This window comes from Phragmites australis, chromosome 17 (assembly GCF_958298935.1).
Source record: "Phragmites australis chromosome 17, lpPhrAust1.1, whole genome shotgun sequence".
NCBI classification, from domain to species: Eukaryota; Viridiplantae; Streptophyta; class Magnoliopsida; order Poales; family Poaceae; genus Phragmites; species Phragmites australis.
This window is the reverse complement of record NC_084937.1, coordinates 25071027-25097221: the sequence shown is the minus strand read 5'-3', so window position 1 is coordinate 25097221 and position 26195 is coordinate 25071027. Positions and strand designations below refer to the sequence as shown.

The 26195-nt window shown below is 43.7% G+C and overlaps 2 protein-coding genes and 1 pseudogene across 2 annotated transcripts; 1 reads left to right on the top strand and 2 right to left on the bottom strand.

The window, feature by feature from the left end:
• Nucleotides 1-3748: 3748 nt before the first annotated feature.
• On the bottom strand, nt 3749-7421 carry LOC133897456 (aspartyl protease family protein At5g10770-like). The gene is made up of 2 exons (XM_062338189.1): nt 7174-7421; nt 3749-5140 (listed from the first exon to the last, which is right to left on the bottom strand). Exons 1-2 carry the CDS (start codon nt 7361-7363, stop codon nt 3897-3899), a joined length of 1434 nt encoding a protein of 477 aa, XP_062194173.1. The 5' UTR covers nt 7364-7421; the 3' UTR covers nt 3749-3896.
• An 11759-nt stretch (nt 7422-19180) lies between these two features.
• Nucleotides 19181-20166, bottom strand: LOC133897012 (aspartyl protease family protein At5g10770-like; annotated as a pseudogene).
• Nucleotides 20167-23687: 3521 nt separating this feature from the next.
• Nucleotides 23688-26016, top strand: LOC133896651 (plant UBX domain-containing protein 10-like). The gene is made up of 5 exons (XM_062337253.1): nt 23688-23893; nt 23994-24889; nt 25029-25241; nt 25322-25498; nt 25630-26016. Exons 2-5 carry the CDS (start codon nt 24332-24334, stop codon nt 25858-25860), a joined length of 1179 nt encoding a protein of 392 aa, XP_062193237.1. The 5' UTR covers nt 23688-23893; nt 23994-24331; the 3' UTR covers nt 25861-26016.
• The last annotated feature ends 179 nt before the right edge of the window (nt 26017-26195 follow it).

The window sequence follows — 26195 nt, the reverse complement described above, 5'->3', positions numbered from 1 at the left end:
ACAGTCTTGATGGCGGGTTGGACGATGTCGTCAGCGCCACCATTGGAGCTGGTGGCGCCAGCCTCTCCACGCATGCATGGAGACTTGGAGTCCTGCGACTTGCGTCGTCAACAATCGCACCCAATTTTACTTAGTTAAATAGGATATAAACTACATGTATGCTAAAATCAGTTTCATCATATATGTAGTGATGTTATTAACAATAATAGCACTATATCGTATAAAAAATAATTTTATTGAAATAAATACTAGAGTTTTAAATAGCAGTGGAAGAACACGAGAAAACTTTAACAAAAACTTCAAGGCACACCATAGGCAATCGACTGGGCGCAACACGATCTAAGACGTTCCATCTTCATTGTAGCCTCTAGGTTCCTTGATCTCTGTGTAGTATTCTCCAACTGTGCAGCTTTGTTTGGGTATAGCAAGTATGAGTATATGAAATACTCAGCAAGTATAGAAAAAATATAATATGAGAGTTTAAGACAAGAAAAGCTTGACTCAGATTTACTGCAATCTATGTCATCCTAACCTAGGACTCAAAGAAACAAACAACATCCTATTTACTCTGTGTGACAACATTGACTCATAAGAACAGCTCCGGATTCCATCCGACTAACAAACTCACCAGGTATTCTATACCTAGCTACCAACTCATCAGGTCACCACCACTTGACTACCAAAACCAGCCATCCAAGATCCCTCACTAATCCTGAAGAAGTCCAAGTCTGCTCTTAACCGTGAGCACAACTGATATATCAGTTTTACAATCTGCAGAGGTTGCACACTTTATCCACGAGTCGTGATTCCCATGTTGCTTCACACTTTTGAGGTGTAGAGCTGGAGTCTCACTATAAGGCCTTTACAAAGCACTTACTAATCTTTATATACCCACTAAGGTTTCACCGCTAACAGAGATTTCATCCATTGTAGAGGTCCCCTCTTATACCACACAACAGTCAACTGGTGCATACAAAATAAGGATGACATCTAATTAATTGGTCATACCATACCCATATAAGCCTCATTGTTACGCTCTTTTGCCGGGTTACATACTTCACAAACCAGTCCTTAGCATCTCAAGCAGGTACTACCATCAACCTACAGTGCATACCCGCACTATGTATATCCGCACCATCATCATACCACCTCCTACTCTGAATCCCTATGTTTCATATTGCTAAAAAGATTAACAGACCAGTTCATGTTGCATAGACTATTAAACAGATTAACATTTAAACCACCTAACTTGACGGCACAACTAAACAATTTTACCCACGACACCTACAACACAAGCGACAAGGATAATCAAGGAAGGATCTAGTATACCCTAGTCATATAATTCATATTAACAAGCATGCAATGAAAATAGAAGACACACTTTCGTACAATGGGGTCAATGTGATTAATGATACTTGCCTTCTTCGGAGTGTTGCTCAAAGTCACCGAAAGTCTTGATCTTAAATATTCTCGAACGGCTCTTGGACATGATCGTCTACACGCGGAGAGAACAACACACTAAGAACAAGCGCAAAACAAAGCTAACAAAACAAACAAACACTAAGACTGGCTAGGTTACGATATTAGTAAGATTTGGACGTAAGGACCGCTCAAATCGGAGCTATGATGTGAAAAAAACAGTTAAAACTAATTTTCTAGAATTAAACTTAATTTTTAAAAGACCTAAATATTTATTTAAATTTTTTCTAGAATTATTTTAGGATAAACTGAATAAAACAATTTTATAGAATTTATTTATATTTTTCTATAATTAAAACTAATTTTATATGCAACAAAACATATTAAAGCATTTATTTTACTAAGAAAACATATTTAAAACATTATTAGAAGTATTCTAGATTTTCTAAACTATTTTCAAAAATAAAACATTTATTCTAACATTAAAACTAATTTCAGAAATTAAATCGAATTTAAAAACATATACAAACATTTATTCTACTGAGAAATGCCATTTTAAACATTTATTTCTATTTTTTGGAAATTTTCTAATAAAAGAAAACCTATTTTGAGAATTATTCTATTTCGTGAATTATTTTTCTAAAGGAAACTTGGATTATTGCGCTAGCGCTGATATCATCAGCTGACTAGGCATGCTGATGCGGCTCAGGAAGGTTCACTGGACGCCACGTCGGACGAAACCGTTGGCATGACACCCTGACGTGGCTTCATAAGCTGACTTGGATTATGGGGTCACGTGGCAGTTTCCAATTGGTTCACGAAGGGGTACGATGCCATTCTAATCTCGACTGCTAGTTGAAGATCGGGCGGAGGAGAGGAGGGCTACCTGGGCTCCGACGGGCAGACACGGAGGCGCGGCTCAAGAGGTCGTCCGAGTTGAGCTCCGGTGGCCGAATTGTGATGACGAGTGGTGGAGTTGGACCCTCGTGTCACAGAGATTCCGTTTGAGGGGCGTGTGGTGTCAGAGTGCGGTAGAGTAGCTTGACAGCGGCGATGCTTCAACGGCGAGCCTCGGCGACGATGAGAGCTCGGCTACGGTGGAGAAATTTGATGGCAAGCAGTCGCAGACGTCGAGATGTGGACGACGATCGACGGCGCAATGGCTCTTGGCTGCTTTGATGAGCAATTGGCGACGGCGCAATGGCGAAGGAGAGTGGGGAAGTTGTGGCTCGGGTTTGGGATGATGAGAGGAGGGTCTCGGTAGTATTTATAAGGGCGGAGGGGGTTGGGTGAGGCCGATTCGTGCGTGGGGTCACTATGGCGGTTTCGATGCGGGCTCGACGTCATGGGTGCAGGGGTCGCTCCGGTTTTGACGCGGAGTGGGCAAAGTGGGAGCTGCGATGGGGTTAGGGGTTGGGGATGACGGGCATGGCCCATGTGACATAGAGAGGGGGGGGAGGAACGGGCGTCACAAATCTACCCGTTTAAAAGAAATCTCACCCTAAGATTTAGGTGGACTAGAGAGGTTAGAAGAAAGAGCTTGTGAACTTAGGGTTTGTCTTGCAATCGGTAACACCCCTTAAAAATTTGTTTGATAAGAAATATCATGCAATGTTTGCTAGCTCGTTATATACAAAGCTAAGCTTTCACTCATTAAACAAAAAGGTACATAAGTGAGTGGAATATTTTAACCGTTTAGTCTTCCGAAACGGATCTTCATCTTTTCCGGGTTTTGGTAGAGTTTAATTTTGCAAGCTTCGCGACGTAGAATTGAAGAAGCTGGCAAGGTTTAGTGGCGGGAGTTCTATTTCTTGCGGGATTCTCCATTGGCAAGTTTAGAAGGAGCTTCTGGGAGCTAGGTTGGCCTTGTGGGGGAGGCGGGTGCGGAGGCGGAGTGGCGAGACGAGGTGACAGAGGACGGCCAGTGGGTAGTGCCAGGGCGGGGGTGGGCGAAGATGACAGTTAGTGTGACAGCGGGCAGCACTGGCAAATCTGGCGATAGGAGCGCCACCGGCGGGAGGCACGAGCGAGCACATGGAGGGCGGGCAAGGTGGCGAAGGGTGTCGCACGCTGGAAGAAGAACATAGCTACTCTGGCCAGAGAAAAAAGAGAAGATGGTGGCAGTTGGATTTTAACCGGACAATGGAGCGGTGGAAGAATAGCATCACCCTATGCATTTGGGATATGTGTGCGCTAACGGTGGGGATTTGGGGGAGATGGTGAGGACCTCGGTGGGCGTAGTTAATTTGTAGGCACGGAGGAGGGCTTGCTGCTCGGCGGGGGGAAGACACCTTTTCTGAATTTCGGATGAACATGAACTATTTCTGGCTTCCAAAAGTTTATGCGGAGTTTTCTGCTTGATGATTCTTATTTCCATTTTCTGTGTCACACAACTCATGATCATCAATTTGTTTTATCATTTATGGATTGTATTATCCAATCACCGATGGCGTATATGTGCCACGCCGATTGACTACTCAGCTGCAGCCCTTGGCGGCGAATCCGATCTTCTGGTTGGCCACGTCGTAGACCACGGCGAGCGTCCTCTGTTGCGTGTTCCCGAGGATGCCGATGGACGTATCGTCGCCGTTGGACGCGAACGCCAGGCACGCCTGCGACACCTTCGACACGTACAGCACCCCGCTGAAGTCGAGGCTCACAGTGGCGCCGCCGGTGAACACCAGTTCCACCGACGGGATCTGCACCGTCGCGTATCCGGTGAAGTCGTAGCACGTGTCCAGGATGGACAGCGCGGGCGCCCTCTTGTACTTGCCCATGAAGCGCGCGAACGCCGACCGGAGCGCCTTGTAGGCTCGCGAGGGGAGGCGGGTGATCACGGTGCCCGAGTCGATAATTGTGCCGGCCGTCGCGAACACGGTCGGGGGGATCTTGATCGCGCGGCCGGCGACCTTGATCCCGAGGAGGTTGAGGTAGTAGAACGACGGCGTGTCGCTGCGGGTCACCATCGCCGTGAACCGCGCGTCCGCCGGAGCGGCTGCGCCGAGGGATAGGTATCCCGTGGCGCTCGACGATGACGGCAGACAGTAGGAGAATCCCGCTCCGTACTTGGCCGCCGCTTGCGAGGCCAGCGACACCTTCTCGCGGCCGAGACCCAAGAGCCCGTCGGCCTTGCCGAACAGCCCGGTGTCGTCGTCGCCGCACCCGAAGACAAACCTCGGGAGCGTGTCGGACTGTGCCAGCGTCAGCGTGTCGCGCACGAGGTCGCCGTCGGTCTGCGACTGGTCTCCGTAGACGACATCGTACCGGCACTTGTTATCCGACGAGCAGCTCTGCGAGTCCAGTTCCTGGCACTCCTGCGCGCCGCAGGGCACGGCGGAGTACGTCGACGACTGCGCCGGGTCGAAGAGCGGGTCCTGCTGTTTGTAGCAGTCCCTGCACGGCTTGCACTGCACCCACGACAGGTCGCTGCCGGTGTCGAACACCACCGAGAAGTCCCTCGCCGGCGTCCCGAGGCCGACCGAGACGATGTAGTTGCCGGTGCCAAGAGATATGCCCCAGTGCGCCGGCAGCGACACGCTCTTCGAGGCACGTGCCGGGTTGATCGTCGACGAGCCAGCGATCTTTCGGTGTATGGAGTTGGCCCTGTCCTGGTCCCGGTCCAGGATCTCGACATGAGACGGCGCGGCGCCGCGAGCCAGCAGCGGCGAGCACGGGCCGTGCCGGTGCACGACGCTGAGAGCCGACGAGTTTGATGCGGTTGCTGGACAGCATGGACGATAATGAGCAGGGTTTTGCTTGACTTTTGATATTTTTTTTTCAAATCCTTTTCTTCTGTATTCGTAGTCCACCAAATGAAACTACTAGTACAGTACAACCGAAGCAATTTTTTGGAAGTTGAATAAGTGTAGGCAGTAATATTGGGATGGCATTGTAGAATTACCGCAGCTATGTAACGAGCAATAGGAAGTCATAAAAATAAAACACAAGACGAATGCATCAGTATATTTGCATTTTTGGATCGTATCATCCTCTAAGAGAGGTTTTAAGGTGTTACACGATAGCGCTAGTTTAGAAACAACATGATCATTATTTCAGTTAAAGTGACCAAACAGCAGAACAAGAAAATTTTCACACGTGGATATGCACGTAAGGCTTATCACCATAGTTCATTTGCATTGAAATTTGTGTTTTAAGGGTAGATAAAAAAAATCATAAAGTATGTGAGAAAATTAATGGTAATTAATGAATATCAGATAAAAGAAATTGGACGTATGAGATTAGCCATATGTGTAAAGGGATGTGAAGTTGTATTTCGCCTTGATAACGGTTGCCGGCTTTTAATTTTCTTCCCTTGACAATTTCAGTTTCAGGTAGTTGTGAAAATACGACAGACTGCGTTTTTTTGTGTGTGCAAAAGTGCTTGTTCTACGGTTGGATGTCGTCCCATGGTGTATTCTTATTTACTTTTCTTAACCTAACAGTGGCTGTTACGGGTTAGAGCATCTTCAACTTCATTTCAGAGTACAACATTTGTACTTGACGTGTTCACTTGGAAGAACGACAAATGATGCACCATCAGGAGAGAATTTCAGAGTACAATGTAACCCCCAACTTCAACTACGCTAAAAAGGGGTAAAATTATAATAAATTTGTTCAATGCCTTTACAAAGAAAAAAACATCTGAGTTAGAACTTAAAAAATACAATCTGTGTGTTAATGACACGCAGCTTCAACAGAACGGATGATAGTTGTGGTCAGAGGGGCCGAGGTCCTGGCCCAACAAATTTTATGTATTTTCTAGTGTATTTTCCTTTTGATTTAATAAATCTTACATATTTGTAGTGTATTTTAAGTCCAATCTCTTATATTTCATTGACTCGGCACCCATGATTCAGTTAGAACACATTTAGCTCCATCACCCCTGAATTTGGGTCCAAGTTCCACCACGAAGCTTCAGGTCATACATGTCATATTCACAGTAGATGATATACGGTGCTATTGTGGGAGAAAATCTACGATTCGCCATTGAATAACTACTGATTCTACAATCCGCCATCGAATAAATTCTGTTTACTTCTATACCATCGAATAAATATTTCAGTTTTTTATATGCCATCGGCTTCCGATACTGCCCTCTGCTATACTGTTTATGAACAGTATCCGAGAATAAAAAAAGTCAAAAAAAATATGTCGATTTTTGTGCATGCTCTATAATTCATAATCAACCTATTTTAACTGTATTCACCTAAAAATACTGTGTAAAATTCAAACTAAAATTTCTCAAAATGAGCTACTTTTGTAATACTGTGCATTACAAAGAACTAATTTTTTCACCGCGGGAGATAATTTTAGAAATTATTACATTACATTAGAGGAATATTAGTAAATTTTCTCAGATTTTTTGTAAATTTTTATGAGGCTTAAAAATTGCAAGAAGTTACAAAAGTAGTACATTTTGAAGAATTTTAGTTTGAATTCTATACAGTATTTTTAGGTGAATACAGTTAAAACCGGTTGATTATGAATTATAGAGCGTGCACAAAAATCGACATATTTTTCGTGATTTTTTTATTCACAGGTACTGTTCATACTGTTCATGAACTGTGCAGCCGAGGGTAGTATCGGAAGCTGATGGTATATAAGGAACTGAAATATTTATTCGATGGTATAGAAGTAAATAGAATTTATTCGATGATGGATTGTAGAATCAGTAGTTATTCGATGGTAAATCGTAGATTTTCTCATTTTTCGTGGACAACGGAAGAGTGCAACAAGAAAGTAGACTAATCCTACCTTTCCCAGACGCGCAGACCGCGCTCGGCAGCAGCGAGCTGACGCTCACGACGTGCCAGTTCGGCCCGCTGCTCTCAGCCGCCGCCGCCGCCGCGGCGCCGAGGCGGCGAGGAGATGCGAGAGCTGCTAGCGCGAGAACAACCGCGAGACAGCAGCCACGAGGCAGCGCACACCGCGCCATGGAGGCCATGGGGGCTCTAGCTAGCTGCTATGGCTCGCTCTCTAAGCAACTCCAATGACCAGAGCGTGCGCTTGAGACGACGCGACGCGCGCACTGCTTATATAGCGCTGGCTAGCCGTGCGACCAGTGCGGTGGCCCGCACGGCCGGACCACGTCAAAAATTAGGCCGTGCGCCACACACGCGCACCACGGCCGTCACCGCTCCATCGATCGACGCGCAGGCGGCACGAGACGGCGAGTGCGCGTGGACTCGTCAGAAGTGGTCGTCGCCCGCACGCACGCGCCACTGGCGAAGCTGGAGGCGGGCGGGCAGGCAGGCGCATCAAATCTGCACGGCGCGCTCCTTTTTGCTCGCACCTGATGGCGATTCTGTTCTGCCGTTCTCTCTTTCGCCCCGCGCCCCGGCCCGATTTGGTTCGACCGGACGGGCAGGGAAAACGACGCCACTCCACTCGGGCGTCGAAATCGTCGTCGACAGCGACGACAACCGACCACGTTCACGCAGCCGGTGCGAGTGCTGCATGCGATCGATGGATGGATCGATGATGGAGGTAGCTTTCGCGTGATCGCGTCGCCACCATGTAGGAGGATCTACCCATTAGTGCAGGACTGACTCTACCCGCGCTGATGCGCCGTGTTAAGCAAATGCAGCGAGGTGCGGGCGCCATGATGCTTGGCTCTTGAGATCATGACCGAGTAATCATGATTCAGAGAGAAGATGGGAGACTTTGGGGGACGTCGCTAAGCGTGTCAGTGCAGCGGTTTACGCTGAGCTTACGTTCTAAACATCACAAGAGGTAATGAGTCTAATGACCAGAGCCGCCTTGTGACGGTCCAAGTTCGCCGCTGCCAGGTCGGACGGCCTCTTGCCTTTGTCATTCTGAATTAAGTAGATGGCCGGAGGTCCTAGAAGTGTGTGCTTACCGTGGTTTTCACCATGGTGTAGGGTGCTTCATCGTGCTATTGCCATTGCTTCTATTTTTCGCTCTTAAGCTTTGTGCAATAGTGATTTTCCGTAGTGTCTAGCTGGTTTCCGATCTTGAAGCATCAGTCTGGTTAAATATCTAACTATAGGGTATATACATATAAAGAGCATACCATATATGAACGGAATATACCGTGTGCATACTTAACAACTCCGGATATTAATTAACCGAATCCATGGTACCTGATACGCCTGAAATTTATAAGGTATATACTAGAAAGTCCTCGATTGCTTACCTAACTCGAGAATACTTGTATCTATGATAGATCTATCTATTTGGATTACAAGAAAAATGACTCTTTATCGACTACGACTATATAGGAGTCGGTACATCACCCCTATATAAGGTGGGGATCTAAACCCCTCGGAAGAGGCTCTTTTTTCTCTTGACTATTGGAGGCAAGTATCAAGACCTTAGTTATGCATGGTACTATTGACGCAAAAAAATGCCACGCTAAACACCCAACACCTCGTGTGCAATATCCGGCAAGCAACACACATGATACTCTGGTCGTGGTGCTGCGTCGTCGGACCTTCGTCATCATCCATGCTTGGACGGGACCCCGTCAGAGCGCAGATGGCCGACGGCTTGTGCTTGGTCGTCAAGATCAAGAACAGATAGCAATATAGATTGGAAAAGAGAATGAGACTATGTGAACTAAGCAAAACGAAAGGTAATGTAAATTGTATTTGAACGATTGGATGATGATTCTCAATCGGCTATGACCCTCTCATATTTAAAGGGCGGCAGATCTTAGCAGTACAAGATTAGGACTCCTAATTCAAACCGAACAACATTTACAGATATGATTCGACCATACTTTCTAATTTCTAAACTTTCTATGACTAACATATCTTTCCTAGTCAACCATGTAAACTCCCATATATTTGCCCGAGTATCCTTTATTGCAGTTCAGCCTTCTTAGATTCGACTACATACTTGACCCGGACATCTGCTCGCGTACTACCTTCTGGGTCTGACTACTTGCTTAGAGACCAGTCGCTCGATGTACCCACGTGCTCGAATCCATCCAATTCTTCCACCTATCCAGAGACCAAATGCCGAAATTCATGTTCAAAGATCACTGTGGTCGGTGATCATGGTCGTTTGGTCACTGGTCGTGGTCGTTGGTCGCTGGTCACTGGTCGTGCTCGTGGTTGCTGGTCACTTTCCACGTATTCGATCGGGTCCAACAATATCCCATTGAGATTATCATCATTGTAATTATCATTATAGATACCGAATCTTATTATCAACATATGCCACTGTTTTTAGTAAACAGACATGTTTGACATAAAACAATATCCTCAGTTGTACCTCAAAATGCTGGTAAGCAACGTATCAGCTATGTTTTATCTAAGTACTTTGTCACACACTAAGATAATATTTCTTTAAGTATCGTCCGTTAATAGCTTTATGCAATTTCTCTCCTTGCAAGGTTTCTAATAAATAGGAATTTTCGGGGAAGATACTTACAACTCTGTATGGACCTTCTCAGTTCGGAGTTCTCTTGCCAAACTTATTGTCCTTTAACCCAATCGGTAGGATAGTCTTCCATACAAGATCCCTAATTTGAAATAACTTTGCTTTACCTTCTTATTATAAGCATTGGCTACTCTTAATTTGTCCTTCTCAGTTTCCCTCAAAGCTTGTAATCTTTCATCCGTTATTTCATCAATCATATCTATCATTAGATCATAATAATTTATAACCGATAAGTTATTCTGCTCAGCCAATCTCAAAGCATTAAGATTCACTTCAAAAGGTAAAATAACTTATTATCCATAAACAAGCTTGTACGGTGTTACTTTAGTAGCACCATATCTAAATATATGATGTGCCCATAAAGCATATGATAGAACATCATGCCATCTTCTATAATATTCCTCTATCTTTTTCTTTTTTCTTGATAAGCATAATCAAAATTTTATTACTAAACTCGGTCTGACCATGACCCTGAGCATAATACAGAGATGAATTGAGAAGCTTAATTTTCAACGACTCGGCAAATTCACATACTTGATGTGACATGAATGAAGTACCTTGATCCGTAGTTAAAGTTTGCAGAATAACGAATCTATGAACAATATGCTTCAGTATAAAGTTAATCATCTCCTTAGGTGTTATGTTCTTGAGAGGAACAACTTCAACCCATTTGGTGAAATAATTAGTAGCAAAAAAAAAAACAATGAACTTTAGATGATGAAAGATGTATTTGATCAACAAAATCCAAACCATATCCTCGTAACGGCCATGGTTTGATAATAGGGTGCATCATAGCAGCATGAACTAACTGAATATCACCAAACTTTTAACATGCTTCACACCCTTTATAATACCTGAAATAATCATTAAGCATACTAGGCCAATAGAAACCAATTATTTTCAATAAGAGAAAAATGCAAACCCCCCTAAAGTCATTTAGATTTTGACTTCCCTGAAGAAGTTATTTTGTTGCAACCCCCTACGTTCAGCTTTGCCCCCCCCCCCCCCACAAATTAAAAAAATTAAAAAATCTAAAAAAAACTAGAGATAATTCTAAGACCTTATGTGATTTTTTTTTTCAAAAATAATATCCTTTGCATCATATTTCAGAGAAGAAGTTTGAAAAAAAAAGAAAAATATGCAGCTTATTTATTAATTCGAGTTAAATGCTTAGTTAATTATTTACTAATCCAAAAATCATGAAACCAATTATTTGGTCCTATTACATGATCCTCTATCTTCTAAAAATACATGAAATCTTGAAATAGTTATTGTAACGTGCAGGATTGAGTAAATGTGTTGCAGATAGATTAATTCATAACTAATCCATAACACCCCAAAATTAGTGAAACCACTTTTATTAGTTTACTTAAACAATGATATGTGTGGGAAAAATAATGGTAGACATGATAAAGTTAAAATAACATGAGTTAATAAATGAGATGCACATTTTTCTTTTTCTTTTTTTTAACTTTCTCTCCATGAAATATGACGCAAGGATATTATTTTTGAAAAAAAAATATTAACAAAATGTCTTTGAATTGTCTCTAGTTTTTTTTAGATTTTTTATTTTTTTTGATTTTGTTTTTTTTTGGAGGGGGGGGGGGGGTTGCAACAAAGCCAATTTTTTTTTTGGGGGGGGGGGGTTCGCAACAAAGCAACTTCTAGGGGAAGTCAAAATCCAAATGACTTTTGGGGTGGTTTTTGCATTTTTTTTCCCTTTCAATAACCATTTTATCTTGTGTGTTGATTGATGTGTGCCACATATGCCTTCATGTACTTTCTCCCATAGCAATTTTTGCTTGATCTGAATTCAAGCATTTGACAAGTAAACCATCTACAACTCAGCGATATAAATAATCATTCAACAATGCAGATTTGAAAGGTTGTCGTCGAATCTTTCTATCAACACTTTTGCTTGGATCCTTCAAGTAATCAATTAAAGACATTCTTCAACATTTTCTCCCACTAGAGAAGACATAACCGAACCAAAAAAGTCATGTTCGGCTATACAATGATCAACACTTTCAAGTATCGGTTTTCTAATCACAAAGAATTTGCCTCTATTAACTTGATAAGTAGATGCTTGTTGTGCTAAATCATTAGCTCTAGAATTATCATCTCTAGACACATGATTGATAGCAAGATCATCCAAAACAACAATAATATCCAGATACTTATCAAGATAGCTATTTAATGACTCGTCGAAACATTGATAATTACCGAAAACTTGCTACACAACTAGCAATGAATCACCAAAAGCTTCTATATTCTTTACACCTAAGGAACTTAAATTTTTTAATTTTAACAAGAGAGTTTCATATTCGACTTGATTATTTGTAAAAAATAATCTAGACGATAAGATGTTTCAAAAATAGCGTCTCTAGGTGAAACAAAAATAAGATCAACACCTTGTCTAGCTCTACGAGCCGAACCATCAAAATAAAACTTTCATGGTTTAATAAATATGCAGCCGACTTCTAAATCATGTTTATCATCAATAAAATTAGCTATAATTTAAGCTTTCATAGATTTCAAAGATTCATAAGCCAAATTATATTCTATAAGTGCATATGCCACTTTACCAATTCTACCACTCAAACTTGGCCTTTGCAACATATATTTAACCACATCGTCTTGACATGTTACTACACAAGTACTGGATAGCAAATAATGCCTTAACTTTATGCAAGCATAATACATCGATAAGCATAATCTTTCAATAAAGACATACATTGTCTCCATTTTCAAAAGATGTCGGCTCAAGTAGACATTGCCATCAATTTCTTATATCAAAACAGCACCAATCACACTCTCTCCCGCAAAAACATATAGCCGAAAAGGTAATCCAGCTTTAGGCACTCGAAGCACCGGAGGAGTAGACAAATATTTCTTAATTTCATCAAATGTAAGATGTTATTCTGCCCCTAAGTAAATTTTGTCTCATTCTTTAACTGAAGTATAGGTGTAAAAGCACTAACTTTCCCGGACAAGTTCGATATAAATCTCCTCAAATAATTTACCTTATCCAAAAATTTCTGCATATCCCTTTTACATGTAGGTGCTTGAACCTTTTGTATAACCTCTATTTAGTAGGATCTATCTCTATGCCTTTCTCATGTATTACAAAACCTAAAAAAATTTCATCCGACACACCAAAAGCACATTTGAGTGGGTTCATTTTCAGATCATACCGACACATCATTTCAAAGGCTAAACGTAAATCGGCTAAGTCAGAATCATTGCAACCCGATTTAACAACTATGTCATCAATATATACTTCTAGTATGACACCAAGAAATTCATGAAAAATTAAATCTATAGCCCTTGGATAAGTAGCACTACATTTTTCAATCCAAATATCATGACTACCCATTCGAATAAACCAACAAAACCAGGATATCGAAAAGCTATTTTAGATAAATCCTCTTCGGCCATAAAAATTTGATTATAACCAGAATTACCATCAAGAAAAACTAATTATTCTATGTCCTGAAGTATCATTAATTAACATGTTGACTATATACATAGGATATTCATCTTTAGAAGTAGCTTTATTCAAATCTCTAAAATCAATGCAAACTCACAAATTATCGCTACTCTTCTTTTCAACTGGAACGATATTAGAGATCCAATCCGCATACCTGCATGGTCTAATAAACCTAGCTTTCAACAATCGGTCTATCTCTTCTTTAATCTGATCATACATGTTAGGATTAAATATCCTACACGGTTGCTTGTAAGGCATAAACCCTGCTTTAATAGGCAACCGATGTTCTACCAACGCTCGGTCAAATCCCGACATCTCATGATACTCCCAAGCAAAATAATCAATGCAATCTCTAAGCAATTCGATTACTTTAGTCTTGTAATCGGCTTTCATACTTTTGTTTACAAACGTTGGTCTTGGTATAGTACCATTACCTATATCAACCTCTTCTAATGAATCGATCGATGAACATCCTTGACCCAACTTATCTAATTCATCTAAATCCTCAATAGCTTCATAAATATCATTCTTATTTGACTGATATTGCTCCATATGTTTTTGTAACTATTCTAAATGCATGTCCCTATTCCTTGTACATTACCTCATTGAGTCGATTATCACAAGTTAGCTTTACAACTATGGGTACAAATCCATCCTTAGAAACACTAAGAAAATCATAATTTGAAAGATCAAGACCTGATAAGCACTTACTATTACCATATCCCTAATTAGCTGGAGCATCGGCCAAAGCGACATAGGCCGAAGTGTCCGTATGTATTATTTCCACATCATCATCCACCCATTGAATTAAAAACTGATGCAAGGTAGACGAAACACAACTATTTGCATAAATCCAATCACGTCCAAGAATAACACTATAGTTACCTTACACCTAAACAACGAAGATGGCAATGGATAATGTCTTGCTTCCAGTAGTGAGCTCCATAGAGATAACACATTTGGCCTCATTAGAATCACCCACAAATCCATTGAACATCAAATTAGTCTTCATCAATTCATCATCACCTGTACCAAGCTTCTTGAAAATTGAGTATTGCATAAAATTAACTGCAGCTCCAACATCAACAAGCATTCTCGAAATCGACTTCCCATTGATATAGTCTTTCACATATAATAGCTTCAAGTGCTGATCCACCCCATTTGACTTCTCAAAAATAGCTTCTTTTGGCCTAAATCTAATTGAGCTACCTCACCTTCATCCATAGCATGAAATTCCAAAGGTAACATAAAAACCATATTGATATCTATACCTTCGGTTGGTGAAGCACTATTAGTATGCATCGTTGAATCACCATAATCAATCAATTCATCATCTTCCTTATCATCTTGCATAGGCACCAACATTGTTGTTGACGAAAAGTTGATGTAGGAGCTACTATGGCATATTACTTTGGTCTCCACATTTGCTTCACAGGTTGCATTAGTTTAACGTCATTGAAGGTAGCATCTCGCAAATTTTTAGCTTGTTGCTCCATCAACTCTTGCTTGTGTAACCGTTGTGTTGGGATCGAGATCCCAGACAAGGTGGGCCTTCGGATACGGAGATATCGAAGGTCCCTCAGAGTGACACGTACGGGAGGTGAAACAGTTTTTGGTTACCCCTTCCTGTTACACTGTGGCCCTATTTATAGCCCGTACCCGATGACCACAGGTTCTGTTTACACATCTTACCCCCTAACCTGCTACATTCCCGGAATATCCGGGGGCATTATGGTACAAATGAGCATGATCGCATAATTACAGCAGTACCCAGGACGACCGTAGTCGAGCCCACTGTGTCGAGGTGGTTCATCCCTTCGAAGGGCGCTGAAGCCTCCTTCGCCCGGACGCACGTCGGATAGCCTTCGCCTTCCGGCGAAGGTCAGCTCGCGTCTTCGCCTGCTCCAAATGATGCGGGACGCGAACCAGGGCTTCGCCCGTCAGTCGAAGGTCGTGAGCTTTCATCTTCGCCGGTTCGGGAACTCAAAGATGCGAGCGCGCCTGCACCCTTCGACCAACTTCGCTCCACGATCTCCGCGACTGACAGACGAACTCCTGCAACAGAAGCACAATGGCTATCACGCAGCATCTCCAGTAGACTTCGCGGTTCCCTTCAAGGTAGGGGTGGCGGGAGATGATCCCCAACATGCTGCAATCTTCTTTTCTTTGTGTGAGATAAACCCGAGGGACACTACATCGGCTGTAGGTACTTAGAAAGCAGCTTGCTACTACTTGTTTCATGATCATTGGGCTTTGAATCAACTTGGACAACAATAGGCACATATTTAGGCTTGATAGGATTATCACCAAAGATAATCGGTCCTTTGCCAAGCTCCTCGGCAACCCCTTTTATTGAACCAATTTCAATAATATCAGCAACAGTAGTCCTTGTCTTATCAGCATTAGAATATGAATTTTGAGTAGAAATACTACTTCACTTGACCCGGTATACTTTCTTCACAACTCTAGCATATTGAACATCGCTAGACCGATTTGTATCCTCCAATTGGTTGTGGACATGACGTGATATTCTATCAAAAACTGGCCTTTATGATGTTGCCCATCCTAGATGAAAATGAGGAAATTACATAGGAGGAGGGAGTATCCACATAGCATTATAACCCCACATTGGACAAGGAGGGAATGACATAGGAGAGGGTGCCCATAGCCATGGCAACGGACCGAGTGGTGGGTAAACATTAGTAGCATGATCCTCCCTTGATTGATGATGATTGTGTACTCCTTAACTCGAAAGCGATCTTGGTCGTTTAACTCCACTTTGCTAGCTCATATTTGCTTGGACGGCCTTATTTTTCTCATATTCAGACAAGGTTGCTTGAAAGTGGATTTGAATTTTTCAACCTTGTCATGCCCCTTTGCTTCATTGATCTTCCACTTTTCAACTTCCGGGATTTTTGGTTTGATCATTTTTGGCTTAGCATGGCGATCATACCCCGGCAGCTGTAGTGTGCACCACAATCTTGATTGATTCTTTGCCTTCGGGAGTCTTCTCAAGTAACACTTCTCTTAACAAGTTTTTGTTCTCCTCCAAAGATTTGGGCCTTTCTTCACCAACAATTACATTTTTTTCCTTTAGTTGTTCAGCTTGAGTTGGCCAAATTAGGATGCTCTTATCTTGAAGATCAACCACATTAACCAGGAAGAGTTGCTTGTCTACTTGAATCTCCGCTAACTTCAATCGTCCTTCATTAATAGTCGATTGAGTATGTCGATGAAAAATATTGCAATCGTTAATAGCATGAGAATAAGAATTATGCCATTTACAATAAGCTTGCCTCTTTAATTCATCTAACTGCGGAATTACATGACCATGAGACAGCTTAATCTGTTTTTCTTGTAGCAAGTAATAAAAAATTCTATGGCACTTTACTACATCAAAAGTAATTTTTTTTTTGTCGATTCTTAGAAGACATCGGCTTAAGACCAGAGCAAACAAATGATTTAGACTTAGAAGACCAAGCCCATTCGATCACACACACATCAACGTTGTCATCGTTCGAATTTTCAGATTCATATTCAAGCATGTGAACATTGGGATGATCGACTCTCACTTTATCACTTGACTTCTGAAAATTTCTACTCTTTAGCATGACTTTCTTGTGCTAGAGCTCTTTGCAAGACTTGACTAACATATTGAAAATTATACCCTTCTAGCTTTTCCTTAAGATGATATAATAAGCCCAAATAAGCCAATTCGGCTAAGTCTTTATCAGAAAGTATCAAGTTAAAATACTGGTTCTTTGTATCCTAATAAAACTAGCAATGAGTTCATTGTATTTTTGTTTAATCGATGTTAAATGTGAAAGCCTCAATTCAGTATCAACACAATAAAAATACTCATAGAATTTTTCTTCTAATTGAGACCACACATGTATAAAATTGGGAGCAAGAGATGTAAACAAGGTAAAAACGGTTCCAGACAATGACAAAGGAAATAATCAAAATTTAAGAATATCATTTGAACTAGATTCATCTAATTGTGCAAAAAATTGACCCATATGCTTCCTAGTTGTTCTATTATCTTCTCCGGTGAATTCTACAAAATCAGAAACCTTAAAACCATGGGTATGTGATTGTATCATAGTGCTCGGGATATGACTTTTGGTATGCATGAGTTTTTATTTTAACATCCAAGCCAAATTGTTTCTTTAACATGGTAGCTACTTGTTCTAGCATAATTTTAGTATAATCTGCTACAGTCCGAGTAAGGTTAGCTATTGGTTCAAGCGGCGATGCGGGCAAATTCGGTGCATAAGGTGTAATAGGAGGTGGTGTAACAAAATATTCCATAGGTGTCGGCCCATAAGGGATGTCCGACCCTTGTGGGGGTATAGGTGGAGCAATATATGCTACGGTTTAGTAATAAGGTATTTGCACATTGGGATAACCTTCAGCTCTATAAGCTTAGCCAAAGTTAAAGCATAGTGCTTAACATATGGCGTTTGATATGAGTTTTGTGTCATATCAGTTTTAATAGCATGAGAAGTGCCATGATTAGGTGCAACATCACTCATATAATTCCGGCCATCATGAGAATTGTTCGAGTAAGCATAAGAAGCACTAGGTAATGCATTAACGATAGTAGAAGTAGTTGGAGCATTAGCATTACTAGCAATGGGGTTTTTCGAATTTTATTCCTCATGTATTTGTAAAACTAAAGGCCGAATCTTCTCAGCCAACATGTCCTCAACAATCTTTTAAACACTATTAGCCATAGTTGCACCAACAGATTGATCAATCATAATAGCAACCTCTTGATAAGAAGGAGAGGGTTGAGTACTCACATTGGTTAGTACCTCAGGGCTTTAGTCGCGGACGGTGGAGAATTTTCTTTCTTGAATATGCCTTGCTGAGTCTTCACGTAGCGCGAGAGGAGCTATTGTCAACGTTGTTCCAAGTAGGCCTCAATTTTCATGCGCGCTTCTTTCGGCAACTCGTCGTAGGATGCCATGACGATGTTATCCTTGTCGATTTCCGAAGTAGACATCTTTAGGGTTTCAAAATTTGGCTAAAAGACACTCGAAAACTTCATCCCACAGCAGAGTCGCTAAAAAGTGTGTTGACGCGAAAAAAATGGTATGCCAAACATCGAGCACCTCGTGTGCAATATTCGGAGAGCAACACTCAGGATACCACGGTCGTGGTGCTGCATCGTTGGAACTTCGTCATCACCCACGCTCAAGAGGGACTCCGTCAGAACGCAGATGGCCGACGATTTGTCCTTAGTCGTCGAGATCAAGAACAGATAGCAATATAGATTGTAAAAGAGAATGGAACTATATAAACTAGGCAAAATAAAATATAATATAAATTGTGTTTGATCGATTGGATGATGATTCTCAATCGACCATAACCCTCTCATATTTAAAGAGTGGCAGGTCTTACCTATACAAGATCAAAACTCCTAATTCAAACCGAACAATACTTACATATATGATTCTACCATACCTTCTAATTTCCAAACTTTCTATGACTAACACATCTTTCTTAGTTAACCACGTAAAGTCCTATATATTTGCCCGAGTATCCTTTATTGCAGTTCGGTCTTCTTAGATTCGAATATATGCTTGACTCGAACATCGGCTTGCGTACTACATTTTAGGTCTGACTACCTGCTTAGAGACCAATCTCTCAACGTACCCATGTGCTCAAATCCGTTCAGTTCTTCTACCTGTCCAGAGACCAACTGCTAAAATTCATGTTCGGAGATCACCATGGTCGGTGGTCGCTGGTTGTGATCGCTGGTCACTTTCCACATATTCAATCAAATCTAACAATATCTGATTAAGCCAATTATCATTATAATAATCAGTACTATAGATATCAATCCTCAACAGGTACATTTCAGTTGCAGCCACTGGCGGCAAACCCAATCCTCTTGTTACCCAGGATGCCCATGAACGTCTCGTCGCCGGTGGACGCGAACGCCAGGCACGTTCGTGATTCCTTTGACACAAACAGCATCCCTCTGTGGTCAAGGGTCACGGTGGCGCCGCCAGCGAACACCGGCGCCACCGACGGTATCTGCACGGTCGTGTGGCCGGTGAAGTCGTAGCATGCGTCGAGGAAGGACAAACTGGGCGCCCGCTTGTACTTCCCAATGAAGCGCGCGAACGATGACCGGAACGCGGCATAGGCACGCGGGGGAGGCGGGTGAACTCGGTGCCCGAGTCGTCGAGTCGTTTATCATGCCGGCCGTTGCAAACACTGTGGGGGGGGGGGGGTGTCTTGATCGCCTGGCCGGCAACCTTGATGCCGATGAGGTTGAGGTAGTAGAACGACGACATGTCGTGGCGGGTCACCATCGCCGTGAACTGCACGTTGGCAGGCTCCTCTCCGCCAAAGGCCAGGTACCCCACGGCGCTCGACGACGGCGGCAGGCAGTAGGAGAAGCCCGCGCCATCCTTGGTCGCCGCTTGCGAGGACAGAGACACCTTATCGCGGCTGAGGCCGATGAGTCCATCGAGCTTGCCGAACAGTCGAACACCCCGGCGTCCTTGTGGCCACACCCGAAGATCGTGTTGGACGGCGCCAGTTTCAGCGTGTCGCGAACGAGGTTGCCATCGGTCTGTGGCTTGTCGCCTTAGTGGACCTCGTAAGTCGTAACGGCACTTGTTTTCCGACGAGCATCTCTACGAGCTGAGTTCTTGGCACTCCTCCGCGCTGCAGGACAGGAGGGAGTACGTCGACAACTGCGCCGGGTCGAAGAGCAGATCTTGCTGCTCGTAGCAGTCCGTGCACGGCTCGGCATATGAAATGATAAGAGGAGTGCAAGCCTTGAAAGCATGTCGATCGTCAGTGGGATCGTCATTCATCCAGCAAATCTCCATCCAGATTAGGATTAGTAAGCACATCCCTTCGTTTCATGCTGCGCATTTGCAGAGGTCTGCCGTCTGACGCCGTGCAGTGCAGGATCGCTGCCCAGCCGGCAACGACCCAGCCCAGTTCACAAGTTCAGGGCACATGTGACAGACGTGACCAAACTCCCGTTGTACCGTACGCGGCCCGTGCGCAGTTCTTTTTTTGAGTTTTATATTTCGAAAATCAAAAAATTATAAAAACAGGTATCTATTTGAAAAAAAAAATAAAAGTAGGCTACTGTTGGAAAGAGATTTGCTGCACCAATGAGCGATAGGTTTTAAAAAAGATAAACATGTCATCCTTCTAATAAGCGATAGATTAAAAAATAAAAAAAATTACGTTTGATTGCTCTTAAAATTTAAAATACCATCGAAATAATCATAAAAAATTCTAAAAAAATTGGTGGTGTAGAGGATACTATGATCTAGCTCTCCAAAAAATATTAGATAAAAATATGATTTTTACAATGAGAAATTGTAAAAGTAATGCTTGAGTTGAAATTTTCGGAGAGCTAGATTATAGCATCATCTACACTATATATTTTTCAGAATTTTTTATAATTATTTTAATAGTGATTTAAATTTTAAGAGCATTGAAATACTGAGTAACATATTTTTGCAATTTTTTCAAACATATACCTATTTTTGCAAAAAATAAAAATAAATAAAAAATCTTCTTTCTTTCAGGGGAACAGCCCGTGCGTAGATTTTTTTAAAGAAAGGGGTGACTTTATGCGATCAGTAAAAAACAAAGTACAACCAGAAACCAAAAAATACATAGTAATACACACATAGATCCTGGTCATCAACACTCCGAAGCTTTTCCCAATGCCGCTACCAAGCTAGATCGGAGGAGTCGACGCCAATACGTCTACCACCGACGAGGTAGGGCTATTAAAGGCCAATAAAGTTTTCTTAGCCACCACCAATAGCGTGAAGTGCTATTAGAACACTGATTGAACTGGGCGACATCTTCCCCTTTTAGAGAAAGTAAAGATAACGACACCAACAGAAACCAACACGATAAGCCAGCAGGTCGAAGAAAAAAAACCTCATAGGTTTTTCTCAGAGGAGAAACCACAAAGAGATAAAAACACCAACGAATCTTTCACCAAATCCAAGAAAAACTACAAACTAATCTAACAACTAAAGTAGAAAATAAACAAACTACTAACTACTCTAGAACTAACCACCAATAGGACCGGACCACCCTCCTCCACCGAGGCCGGCAGACCGTCGGGGTGAGGGGGCCATGCGCAGATGATGAGTTTTTTTATATATATATTTTGAGTTAAAATTTAAATAAATAGATTCCCGGTGAAGATATTTGCAAAACTAGTCGCCTGCAGCCCTCTGAGAAGGCGGTTACAGGTCCTAACCGCGGTAGGCCTAACCGCCCTCTCAGAGGGCGGCAAGAGGGGCTAACCGCCCTCTCAGGCCCTGAGGGGGCGGTTAGCCCCTAGCCGCCCTCTCAGAGGGCGGTTAGGGGGCGGCTAGGGGCATTTTTTCGTCTAAAAATATTTTTTTCCATTTTATCCTCTAAAAATGTATTATTTTTGTAATTAAAAAAATAAAAAAGGAATGGGTGTAAGGAAATTAAGAAATTAAATTTGGAGTAGGTTATGTAATAACGGGAGAAAAAAATCAGTAATTAGTAGTTGCAGCATTTTACGTGTGTATGGGGTGCGAACGAGGACAAACATAGTATTAAACACAGGGTGAAAACATTACAATACACTGTAACCGCGACGACACGATGAGGAAACAAATGTGGTATGCACGGTTCGCACTAAGACCTACTTATTAGTGCGCCGATCCTAATCATAACATGCCTTAGGGAGGGAAAGTATGTCGGGTTACATTAGGTACTCTCTACTGTGTGCATCTAGCATACTTCCCCTTTCGGAGGGCATCGGGACCTGCCGCCTTAGCACGGCGGGCTCTCTCCCGCTTCCTTTCCCTCTCAGCCTCTCGAGCCTGAGCCACGATACGGTCGTGCGCCGCCTTCCTCATGCGCTCTTCTTCCTCCCGCTTGAGGCGAAGTTCCTCTTGCTATTGCTCGTACTCCCGACGTGCGTACGCTTCCCTTCTCCACCTCATGTTCATGTCGACCCACAGCTTTTGTGAGTCATTTTGCTCATTGTCGAGCCACTGAATAAAATCACAGAGCGGTGGAGGGGACTGAACAAATGGAACAAGATGAGCGGTTAGTAAAAGAGGGTGCGTAATCGGAAGAGATGATGCGGATATCTGTTACCGTACCGGTCGATAACCAGTTGTTGCATAGTGAGGCTTGTCATACTCATAGTTGGCACACATGAAGAAGCGCAGTTCATAGGTGTATGATATGTCCTGTGACTCGCGGAGCTTACAAAGGTCACCACAGAAGCACATTGGTGGTTCGAGACTTTCAGGTTTGGTAGTCCCCCAATGTTTTTTTGGTGGGCTCGATGGAGCTGAGGAAGACATTACACTTGGGAGATATGAGAAATGAGCGATGCTTCACCGTAAGGAGGTTCGGCTATTTATAGTTGGGGGAGGCAGGAGCATTGGATTCGCTATTGAAGAAAGGAGTGAGGGTATGTGCGTAGCTGGTGGGAGGAGCATCGGATTCCATCTTGAAGAATGGGAAAGTTTTGTCATTACTCATGATCAGAGATTCCACGTTTATTGGTACCCGTGTTGTCATTTACTGATTTGAAAAAGCTGGGTAGTGTTGTCACATCTTGTTTGATGCCTGCGGCAGGAGGCATATGTTGTCAAGTCATGGTTAAAGTTTAGTGCTGAGGTAACTTCTTCATTTAACGTGTCTGAATATGAAATGCATTTACGAAATGCTAAGTCGACCATACAAAGTAAACATGTCTTAATACATAGGAGTACATCACGAAGCAAATATGCATATGTTAGTTACATAAAATGTAAAATGCTACTCATGCCTCTCTCGTTGCCATCGCCCGTGCGCCCCATCGTGCTCCCAATGCCGCTGGTTAACCCTCACGTGACCCCTGGAGTAGGTGAGGGGGTCGGGTGGGCCGACGTGTCTGGTAGGCCTAGTAGGGACCACCGGTGTCGAGGGCTCGTCGTGCGTGGGCTATATCCGAAGCGGTGCACTGGAAACCTGGGACCGCTGAGGGGGCGGTTAGGCCTACCGCCCTCTCAGGGGGCGGTTAGGACCCGTAACCGCTCTCTCAGAGGGCTGCAGGCGCCTAGTTTTGCAAATATTTTCGCCGGGAATCTATTTATTTAAATTTTAACTAAAAAAATATAAAAATAAAAAAGCACGTATAAGTCGAACAACTCCTTCACCGGTCTGCCCAGCCCATACAGTCCACGCTTCACCTCTTCTAGGCCGCACCGGGAGCCCAGCCAGGTCCGGTTACACCCTCTCTCCGGGACCAGCCTGCACACGCGAATACGCGATACGCGCGGACGCACCAGGCTCGGCCTCAGTGCATGCGAAGAATGGCGCCGTCCCGTCGGAGCCCGTGTGCCGTGTGCGGTCGCCACGCTGCCCACACAAGCTGGAGCGCTCGGTTCCGAAGCCGCGGCGCTTTCTTTTGTGGCTCGCGCGGGAGCAGGAGCGCTACCTCGTTGCCTCACAGGCTCAGCTGTTGCAGACTTGCAGTGGTACACACGTACATGGGCACATGTAGCCCCCATGTGGATCCCGTTCCCTTCAACCCTTCAACTTCAGGTAAACGCGAGTGACGAATTCTGATCCTTTTCCTCCGAAGCGCCGATTGGAGCAGAAATAATTTTCAGGTCAATTCTTATGCTTTCGTCCCAACTTGCAGAGATTTCATTCTTTGTTATGCGGCAGCTTTGCAGCTAGCTTGTGGTACACTCGATTCCACCAAAAGTAGCAACACCAACACATCTGCCAAGAACGGAAGAACCTGATGTTCTTTGCATCAGAGAACAAGACATAAAGCTCTCAAAGCATCCCAATTTCCTCTCTTTATTTCCCTGCTTTCAGAAAAGCAAAGCATAATGCATTTCTTAACCCAGTGCTTGTGACTGCCGTCCAAGCAGCCATTTTATTCAGCTGCCAAGAATAGATGCACATCACCCAGCATGAGAATACCACCTGACCGATCACAATCCTAGCAGAGGCCGGCAGAAGAATCCAGCCATGTCCTCAGGTTCAGCGAGGGGGAGTAGCGCCGGCGAGAGCCTCCGGAACTCCTGCAACGACTTCGCCCGGACCCTGGCGAGGCTCCCGGTCAGCATCATGGAGGGGCTGTCGAGGTCGATCCCTCGCCGGGCTCCGTGGAGGAGCCACCACCCGGTTCAGCTCCGGCAGCCACCGCAAGTGCCCCTTCCTCTTCCTCCGCCGTTTGTACCCGAGGAGCTGTTCTTCTTCGGCGTGTTCGAGCAGCAGTACGGCCCCCACCACCCGTTCTTCTACGGGTGCCGTTTCGCCGACGCCCTGAGGGCCGCGCGGAGGGAGGGCAAGCTCGTGTTCGTGTACCTCCACGACCAGGACCACCCCTACACCGAGCCATTCTGCCGGAGGACGCTCTGCGCGGACGTGGTGGTGGAGTTTCTTGACGCCAACTTCGTGTCCTGGGGAGCCGTCAGCGGCAGGGGGGAGGGGCCGGGCATGGTCGCGTCGCTGCAGCCCGGCAGCTTCCCGTTCTGCGCCGTCGTCGCTCCCGTTTCCGATGAAAGCATCGCGGTGCTACAACAGGTAGGAAGCTCATACTGTCCCCTTCTTTTTTTCATTTGCCGTTTTGGATATCGACATAGTCTGCAATACACAAATATTTGTTAATAGAACCTGTTTTGTGTTTGTATTAAGAACTGCGACACACCTTATCTCCCTGCAGGTAGAGGGACCAGTTTCACCGTCAGAGCTGGTGGAGATCCTACAGAGGATCATTGATGAGCAAGGTGCAGCTTTCACAGCCTCTAGGCCCGACGAGCAAGCTGCAGCTGCCAGATCCTCCAGAACGGCAGAGGAAGAAGAGAGGAGGAGATCGGCTCTACGACTACGCCAAGAACAGGACGCAGCGTACCTCGAGGCTCTTCGGAAGGACCAGGTAGGTAGCCATGCCAGGTCGACGGCCGCAGTGCTCTGAACATCTTGCTCGGATGAGCTTATTAACTCTGTTGGGTGCAGGAGAAAGAAAGATCGCGGAAGACTATGCAAGAGGGGATTGCGAAGCCAACGGCAAACAATGATCTTCGCCCAAGATATACTGGCCATGTAGCAAGAGAACCTACCATGACGGCTCAGAGTAGATCACCAGCTCAGAAGGAAACTGCACCTTCACACAGAACTGAAGCGAACACCAAGGTATGGTAACTGGTAAACATGGTCATATCTTTTGTACACTCTAGACATAAGCTTACACTACAAAAGTTTCATGCAGATAGATGTAAAGATTTCAAAATAGATCAGTATAAATCGTAGCAACTTTTATGCAGATAATGATAAGATTTCCCAACGGTGAGAGAAGGCAGCAGAGCTTTCGTCACACGGACACCATCAGAGAAATCTACAAGTATGTTGATTCCTTGGGCATACCAGGCATTGGAAGCTATCAACTCGTAAGGACCTATCCAAGGAAGACTTACGGTCATCAGCAGCTGGGGATGACTATTCGAGATGCAGGTTTCCATCCAAGTGCGACACTGTACATCGAACAACTTCAGTAAACATGCTGTAATCATGAAATTGACATGGAATTTCAAGCAAATGATGCAATGGAAAGATCTGAAGATACGTGCCAGAAATTTAGACAATTTATCTGTATATATTTCTTCACTGAAAAGCCAGGGGAGAAGCCCCAAACCAGGGACATGGAATTTGATTGCATTACATTCGCTCCAAACATGACACGATTTGTATGATCATTTTTTTTTCTCGGATGTTGACGCATGTATGACCAAAGCGAGACGCATAAATTTCCAAACACAATGATCCTCTAGGGTGGATGATTCAAAACTTGAGCAACTCGCATTCAAATGCACAAGCACTGCTACAACTTGGT

What these genes read in the sequence shown, in the direction of transcription:
- LOC133897456 (XM_062338189.1), bottom strand. Translation starts at nt 7,363, where the DNA reads ATGGCCTCCATGGCGCGGTGTGCGCTGCCTCGTGGCTGCTGTCTCGCG. An exon ending in GGTCTGCGCGTCTGGGAAAG is followed by an intron (nt 5,141 to 7,173) that starts GTAGGATTAGTC and finishes CATGCTGTCCAG; the next exon opens with CAACCGCATCAAACTCGTCG.
- LOC133896651 (XM_062337253.1), top strand. Translation starts at nt 24,332, where the DNA reads ATGTCCTCAGGTTCAGCGAGGGGGAGTAGCGCCGGCGAGAGCCTCCGG. An exon ending in GCATCGCGGTGCTACAACAG is followed by an intron (nt 24,890 to 25,028) that starts GTAGGAAGCTCA and finishes ATCTCCCTGCAG; the next exon opens with GTAGAGGGACCAGTTTCACC. An exon ending in AGGCTCTTCGGAAGGACCAG is followed by an intron (nt 25,242 to 25,321) that starts GTAGGTAGCCAT and finishes TGTTGGGTGCAG; the next exon opens with GAGAAAGAAAGATCGCGGAA.